The sequence below is a fragment of the Lactuca saligna genome, chromosome 4, assembly GCF_052625555.1.
Source record: "Lactuca saligna cultivar CGN05327 chromosome 4, ASM5262555v1, whole genome shotgun sequence".
Taxonomy (NCBI): Eukaryota; Viridiplantae; Streptophyta; class Magnoliopsida; order Asterales; family Asteraceae; genus Lactuca; species Lactuca saligna.
In genome coordinates, this window is record NC_136420.1 from 20,361,294 (window position 1) to 20,369,956 (window position 8,663).

The 8,663-nt window shown below is 34.1% G+C and overlaps 1 protein-coding gene across 1 annotated transcript; it reads left to right on the forward strand.

Moving 5' to 3' along the window:
* The first annotated feature begins 1,717 nt into the window (after window positions 1-1,717).
* Window positions 1,718-4,836, forward strand: LOC145041354 (protein NRT1/ PTR FAMILY 3.1-like). Its single transcript, XM_078989375.1, has 4 exons — window positions 1,718-1,838; window positions 1,935-2,152; window positions 2,267-2,823; window positions 3,770-4,836. The coding sequence occupies exons 1-4, from the start codon at window positions 1,760-1,762 to the stop codon at window positions 4,677-4,679; spliced, it is 1,764 nt and encodes a 587-aa protein (XP_078845501.1). The 5' UTR covers window positions 1,718-1,759; the 3' UTR covers window positions 4,680-4,836.
* Window positions 4,837-8,663: the final 3,827 nt, after the last annotated feature.

Here is an 8,663-nt window from a genome sequence, read left to right on the forward strand (position 1 = left end):
TGTTTTCGAATCTTGGAATCAATGATGTTTTATGTTTGTGATTTGGTAAACTTAAAAATATTTTCGAGTTGTGTTTGTGGGATGTTACATGTTCAGATTCAATTGTGGATCGTTGTGAATGAGAGTTTGAATGTGAAGAGGAACTTGGATGTGAAAGCGACTTCCAATCCGGGGAGTTAGGATGTCAATGCAAGGCTTCAGAAGACTAAGAGTCGCCTTGGAAGTGTATGCCTCAGAAGTTGAAAGAAGCTTCGAAAGGTTCAAAAGCTGATGGAAACGAATTCCTTTTAATAAATCTTTAATGTTTAAAATAAGCCATGAAATTGCATAATAATTAGGTGTCTTTTGATATATTTTTCCATTATCTTTTGTAAGGCTATAAAAAACCAAGTTCTATCATTTTGTAAGCCGTAGTTGATTGAAATGTACAAACTTTGAACTTGTGTTCATTCGAATTGTTGCATACGATTCAAACTTTAATCTTGGTTGGGACATATCTAGACCTAACAATTCGTGTATTTGAGTCATAAAAACGTATCAGCCACAAATTTGACACGATCCGATTACACGATGAGAAATAAGTTTTATCTCAATTTTTAAGATGTATTTGTGTCCTGTCGTGTCTTTCACAGACTCGTATATTCGTGTCTGGAACTGTCAGGTCTAGATGCACCTCCTGATTTTGATCTCGAACTCAAACCAATAGGTCTTAGTTTGTTTTCACCGAAGATTCAAGTTATAGGTCTAGTTTGGACTTAAAATCTATCCTTTTTCGAGACGGGTTCTTATATTTGATTCAAGTGTTCTTTGTTCCCTTGCAAGAGTCGTGTTTAAGGTCCGAATACACATCAATTTTGTTGTTGTTTTACAAAAAAAAGTATTTTCCTTTGACTATAATTTTGAATTTAAATATTCAAGTATATGTGTATTCATTATATTTTTTAAAAATATTTGTAGTTTTTAAAAAAAATGTAATTCATTTTAAATTTAGTATCCAATTTGTTTATTCTAATAATCAATATAAATGATGCACTTTATGTAATTAAAAACTTTTAACTTTAATTATTCAGTTTGTTAAAAATCTTAATTTATAATTTGATTAATTAAGTATTCCCTTTTGTTTATAATTCTTTAAAAAAAAAAAAAAAAAAAAGTCTTTACGAGGTCCATGCACAATCCACAAGATGATGCACCAAATAGACGTACCTTCAATAAATCCGAAACAACAATTTAGAACATGAAAAGAGATGTGTTCATTTTTATTTTTGTAAATAACAAAATAATTAATCTTGATTTTAAAGTTCAGTAGTTTATTAACTTTTTAAAATTTATATATAGTTACTTTTTCTACCACATGATACTAAACGGTTAAATTATGGTAATAGAATTACAGTTTTTATGTCTTTCTTTCATAATTTTCTTTTCTTCTTTCTTTTTGTAAAACCATTCGGTTAAAAAAGTCGAAACACCATTAATGTTACTGGAAAAAAATCATATGAAAATCTCTACACACCATGTGCAATCCGTACTAAGAATCTAATCATATAGCATTTTACCTTCTTTTAACATCTACCAATCACTGTAATTCTAGGTTTCTAAGTTCTAACCCTATTATTTCTGTCCATATGTTACAACAAAATACTACGAAAAAAAAAGTTACAAACAAGTAGTAGGTAATCATAATAGTAAGTCGGGTATACCCTTTACTCTATATAAAGAAACTTCATATCACCAATCAAAAAACCACACTAAACAAAACATGGAAGACACGAATTCCAAAACACGACGCCATGGTCAAAGAGTCAAGGGTGGTATCATCACCATGCCCTTCATCTTTGGTATGTTCATTTCATGTAATCTCATTTTCTTTATATAATAAAGGGAAATATACTTTTCTTTTTCAATTTATAATTACTTTTATTTAATTTTCGTAGCAAACGAGGTTGGCGAGAAGTTAGCCGTGGTTGGATTTCAAACAAACATGATTAGCTACTTAACACAACAACTTCATATGCCGATGACTAAAGCCGCCAACACTCTCACCAACTTTAGCGGCACCGGAAGTTTGACACCGTTGCTCGGAGCTTTCATGGCGGATTCTTTCGCCGGCCGCTTTTGGACCATCACCGTCGCCTCCATCATTTACCAAATAGTACGTAATAATTAAGCCCAATAAGTTCGATCGTTGTATTTAACTACTTTTCCTATATCATTAGATCTTATTCGACGACTTTTTTTGTTGTTGTTGTTGTTATATATAATATAGGGAATGATATCGTTGACATTATCAGCGGCGTTACCAAAGTTAAAACCACCACCATGTAAAACCGGTGAAAACTGTGAAGAACCCAACACGGGTCAACTCGCGATTCTTTACATATCGCTATTCTTAACGGCGGTTGGGTCAGGCGGAATCCGGCCGTGTGTGGTGGCGTTTGGGGCGGATCAGTTTGATGAAACGGATGAGAAACAGAAAACGAACACGTGGAAGTTTTTTAACTGGTATTATTTCTGCATGGGGGCGTCGATGTTAGTGGCTGTGACTGTGATTGTTTATATTCAAGATAATGTTGGGTGGGGTTGGGGTCTTGGGATTCCTTCCATGGCTATGGTGTTTTCGATTACTACTTTTGTGATCGGGTATCCATTGTATCGGAATATGGTTCCTTCTGGTAGCCCGTTTACCCGGTTGATACAAGTGTGTGTTGCTGCTTGTAGAAAGAGAAACTTGGATATGGTTTCTGATGATTTGCTTTATGAGAATGAAGAACTTGATGCCTCCATTTCGGTTTCTGGGAAGCTTCTTCACACTAAACAAATGAAGTAAGCCATGTTCATGTTTCGTTTTTTTTTTTTTTTTTTTTGATTAAGTTTTGTTTATAAATGATGTTGAAGAAATATTTAAAAAATGACCACACCATTAGGGTAAATTTATATGAAGTTAGAACTTAATGAGGAAGTGTGTGTATGTCATTCACTTTCTATATCAAGTCGTTAATAAGTGTCAAGTAAAAAAGACATTCATATATATCTTACTGGATTATATTCATAAAGTAAAAAAAATTAAATAGCTAAATAGACACGTATAGTGGATTAATTATGTTCATAAAGTTAAAAAAAATAGTCCAGTGGACACTTATATATAACTTACTCGACTCGATTATGTCTATTAAGTAAAAAATAAATGGTTTGATGGAGTTTCTTTATTTAAAAAAAAAACAACATATTTTTGAAATTTAAAAAAACTACGTTAACAAAATAGCGAACAAAGAACAATTGGCACCAATGAAAGATAAATTTGTTTGCTATTTTTGGCAAGGGAGTGTTCTTTTTTTTTCTTTATATTGATTGTTTTGGAATCAAGAATATTCTAAATGGGATTCTTTAAAGAAAAAAGGTAAAATTACATTGAAAGTATTAGGCCATCTCTTAATCACTGATTTAGGTAAAACACATGTGTTAACTAAGCACATGATGGGTATTATGCAACTTTATGAATTTGAAATGACAATTCTATCCTTTGATCATCAAGTCTTTATGAACAATGTTAGGGGTACAATGTGGATTAACACAAAACCTTATGTATGGTTCTCTTTTGTTAGTTACCCATTGATAAGCATATGTCACGTGTTTATTCTACCTTTTCTTCTTTTCTAAAGTTTCAAGAAAGAAAAGTTGCATTTTGACTCAAAGTCAAAATGTTTGACAAAAAATGTCACTTAATTCATAAATGGGATGAAATGACTATTTTGCCATTTTAACATTTCAGATTCCTGGACAAGGCTGCGATTGTGACAAAAGAAGACAATGCAAAAGGGCAATCAAAACCTAACTTATGGCGATTAAACACAGTCCATCGAGTGGAAGAACTAAAGTCACTGATCAGAATGGGGCCAATTTGGGCAGCTGGGATTCTTCTAATCACAGCTTACGCACAACAAAACACTTTCTCCCTCCAACAAGCCAAAACAATGAACAGAACCCTAACAAAATCCTTCCAAATCCCAGCAGGATCCATGACTGTTTTCACCTTAACCTCAATGCTAACCACAATCGTCTTCTACGATCGTGTTTTCGTTCCCATCGCACGTAAACTCACAGGGCTAGAACGGGGGATTTCGTTTCTTAGCAGAATGGCAATCGGGTTCTGTATATCGGTTCTTGCCACATTGATCGCCGGATTCATTGAAATAAAGCGCAAAAATGCAGCTTTTGATCATGATTTGATAGACAAGCCTCATGAAACGATTCCAATTTCGGTTTTCTGGTTGGTACCTCAGTACTCCCTTCATGGTATCGCTGAAGCTTTTATGTCAATTGGGCATCTGGAATTTTTCTACGATCAGGCTCCGGAGAGCATGAGAAGCACTGCAATCGGAGTGTTTTGGATGGCGATTGCTGCTGGAAATTACCTAAGTACCCTTCTCGTCACCATGGTGCATAAATTGAGTGCAGGTCACGATGGATCAAACTGGCTACCCGATGATAATCTGAATAAAGGAAGGTTGGAATATTTTTACTGGTTGATAACATTGCTTCAAGTTCTTAACCTGGTTTACTACTTGTTTTGTGCGAAATTCTATACTTTGAAGCCTATTGAGGTTGCTCATAGTCGTAGGGTTGATGAAGATGATACTAATGGTAAAGGTGATGGGGTTGAGCTAGTAATGAATGTGTAGGTTTGGGAAAATGAATCCCCATTGTTGATATGCACTTCCTCTTGTTGAAGTACGAACTACGATGCATTAGAAAGTGTACGTAGTAACTAAAATTAAAAGGGCATGTATGTAATTCCAAGTGTTAAAGTTGCTTATGTTATCAATATTTAACCAAAAATGGATATTGCATATACAATGTAAAAGAGAAAAGATAAATTCACCAAATTAACATATCATTATTTTATAAAATACTCTTAAAATTTCGATTTTTTTGTCATTATTAAATCAAAACTTAGGGTGGAATTCTATAGGTCGAATCATAGTCTTGCTATCACTTTCTATCGTGGGTTAAATTATGGTTTTTCCTTGCAATACCGAGAGCCAAATCCTGGTCTTACATGCAAATTGTCAGGGGCTAGATCTTGGTCTTCCATGCAAGTATCACAAAGACAACTAACATCTTACATAACATATTCTAGTGGGTCGGCATTGGTGCCTTCGACCCACGGGTACAGTAAGGAGTCTCACTTAAATCGAAGAACTCTGAAACAATGCGGTACGATACCTTTCGCACTGCTTGCTCCCGCGAATCCGCTAATTATCACAACCAGATAAAACCTTAATCAACAATCCAAAATCCTCAAGTTTGACCCAAAGTCAAACTTTGTCAAAAAGTCAGCGGTCAACGAAAGTCTACAAAAGTCAAAGTCCAAGGCTGCTGAATACACCCAACGTACTCAACGTACTGACTTGTCCTTACTCCTCCATTAAGCTCTTTATCCGTTAAGGCCTTTTGTCCAGAGCTCATATCTATACTCAGAACATCAACTTAAGCCATGAAGTTTCCACCTTTATGACTTTCCCTGGCTAGAAAAAGGTCCAAAAGTTAAAACCCGAACTTATAATCCATTAAGACATCAGAACTCTTGCATGGAAGGGATAAAAGGATCAAGATCACATTTTATGGTTCCTAATAGCTCCATAATAGATAAAGTTGGAAACTTTATCCATTAGGATGGTCCAAACAACTAAGATATCATCTTTAAGTCTCAAATGGACCAAAAGTGCATCTCTCTTAACTTAATCCATTAAGTCTAAGTCTCTAACCTTCATATCTGAATCAATATAATGTTTAGATAGATAAAGTTTCCAACTTTATCATAACAAGGTCACAAACTTTCAAAATCTAAATTTTATGCTTTAAAGTGACCAAAAGTTCATAACACCTAAAACTAGCAAGATCTAACAAATGTGTTATCAAGATTCAAGCTTTATACCTCCAAAAGAAAGATCAAGTTGAACAAGGTCTGGATTTACAAGCTCCAATACAACCAGCACTTCTCCAATAAGCTCCTTCTTCTCCAAGGTGTACCAAGAACACTCCAAAGCACTTACACAAACACCTTATTTTGCTCACAAGGCTAAAAACCAGGGTTAGGGTTTCAAGGGAGGACATTAGAGAGGTGGAGGCTAAGAATGGAAAAGGTTTGGGGAAGTTAAGGAGCTTAAATAGTGCTCAAAACCCTGAAATTAGGGTTTGGGTTCTAATCGTGTATGGCCAGCGTACTCCTGGTACGCCAACGTACCATGTTGAATCTGCATGATCATCCTTGCCTAGTACGTCCAACGTACTGTTGGATTAGGTGTCTAAGTTCATAACTATAATTGATATGTACTTGACTCGATTGAAGCATGGCCCTTTTAGGTTTCCTTCACCAATGCAATTTGATAGGATGGATTTTTTCAGAAAAGGTTATTTGTGGTTTATTAATATATTATAAGTATAATATATTAATTGAGAAATCATATTATTTAAATAGTATTGATTAAATATATGGGACTGACTATGTAAATCAATAATACTTATAGTTAGGCTAATGATCCATGGTTGGTTAGGGTGGGATAAACATATGTGATAGTCCATAAAGGTTTAACCCATGTAACCTATGAGATATAAAGAGTCATGTGAATTAGGGTTTGCATGGATGTAACCCTAGACTTTCCCACAGTATAAAAGGATCCCCATAGTCACCAAAATCGGCCCCCAAAAAGCATTTCCAAGAAGGTACATAACCGATTTTGAGCTTCCTAGCCACTTCTCATAAGCCCCCTTTTGCACTTGGTGTTTGTGACACATTAGAGGCATCACATTTGACGTGCTAAAGCTTTTGAAGGCCAAGAACTCTAAGCTACACTAAAGGTATTCATCTACTTTGGTTTTATGTTGTATATCTCAAAGTTTTGTATGCTAGTTTAGGTTTCATGCTTTTGGAAACAATATTGCATGTATATATAGAGAAAACTTATATCCAAAGCATCTAGGGTTACATATGCACCATAGGGGTGTTATAGTGCTCAAAACCCAACAGTGGTATAACTATATAAGAGCTTAGGGTAGTTTTTAGTTATATTATTGCATTAATCATTGTTCAAAGTTGAAGAAAACTGAAATAAGCTTTCTGCTAGACTGAACTCGTTGAGTCCATAGATGAACTTGACGACTTCATGATGAACTCGACGAGTCCAAAGCCTGGATCGATGAGTTGCACTGTCAGATGGCAGTTTTTCGGGTTTTTTGGCCTATATTGGATTATGATCACTATCACATATTGTTTTGTATCATTAAATTTGTTTTTTCTGATTTGGTAGTGATCATACTCATCAAATCAAAAAATAATTGTCAAAGTTTTAAGATAATTGTTTGTTTATATCATAAACAAAGTTACTTGCAAATTCTTGATTTGATATTATCTTGCTTTATGAGTTTAGCTAGATCAATCATGAATTATATGATATATTTATTTTTTGGAATTGATCTAAATGTTTTAATGAGTTCCATAACTTGTCCTCAAGTTATGAAGCATGAAAAGTCTCATCCATTAAAATAACATTAAACTCATAAGTTATAGAAATGAAGAGTTTCAAAACATACCCTCAAGTTTTGAAATTTGTAAATTTTCACTAATGAAACATTTAATTCCAAACCCTAGAGTTTTAAAAGCTAAAATTCAACCATTATACTATTATAATATCAAAAGTTAATACTTATATATATATATATATATATATATATATATATATATATATATATATATATATATATATATAAGACAAGTCAATCTTACCGTTAGTAGGCCTCATTCACGAAGTCGATCTATAAAGGGGTATAAGGTTACTGCCTATAAAATGGTGGTTTAATGGGTGTCCACTCTCACCCACCGCTTCCTTGACTGGTAGAGGGTCGTTAGCCGAAGGGGTAGGATAGGACATTAATCCTCATTAATAAGTATAATGAAAATATAAAGCAACTAAAATTTAGTAAATTCCTAATCTTAGTTACTTTAGGAAAAATGTGAAAATTGTGTTATTTCATGAAATTACACTTTGCACCTTGCCGAGTCGTTAGTGGAGTGTGTGTGGTTAACCGGCACACTAATTTGGGACTGTCAAGGGTGGAAAATGGTTGCTTAATGTTTGTCATAAATCAATGGAGTGTGTGTGGTTAACCAGCACATTGATTAGGTGATAAGTGACATCAAAAGTACCAAGCAATTTGCATGGTTATTCACACCTTGTTTGTGATCCTCAGTATCCCAGTCAAAAACTTGAAGGGCATAATTGAGATTTAAACATGCCATTAAAAAGTTCAATGAATCTCAAAGAATCTAGGAATTTCAATTCATTTAAAGCTTAATAATCTATTTCATTTTTTTCATGGTGGAAATTGGTAAATCGCATTTAACTATCTTCAAATGTTTTTACAATTGGATTACAGCATCCATCTTCCGAATTGTAGAATATTGTGTTGGTCCCAACCTTAATATTTTATTTTGGTGTAATATTAAGGATTCTCATCCAATTTAAACTTTGTTCTTTTTCCTTTTCAGATGTCTATTCCAAAAAAAGCTTTAGGCTCCAACCCTTCTAGTTCATTCTCCCTCACGAACTTGATCGGGAGAACTATCTTCGATGGGTCAAACTTTAACAATTGGATTTGAAACATTC

What these genes read in the sequence shown, in the direction of transcription:
- LOC145041354 (XM_078989375.1), top strand. Translation starts at nt 1,760, where the DNA reads ATGGAAGACACGAATTCCAAAACACGACGCCATGGTCAAAGAGTCAAG. An exon ending in CACCATGCCCTTCATCTTTG is followed by an intron (nt 1,839 to 1,934) that starts GTATGTTCATTT and finishes TAATTTTCGTAG; the next exon opens with CAAACGAGGTTGGCGAGAAG. An exon ending in CCTCCATCATTTACCAAATA is followed by an intron (nt 2,153 to 2,266) that starts GTACGTAATAAT and finishes TATATAATATAG; the next exon opens with GGAATGATATCGTTGACATT.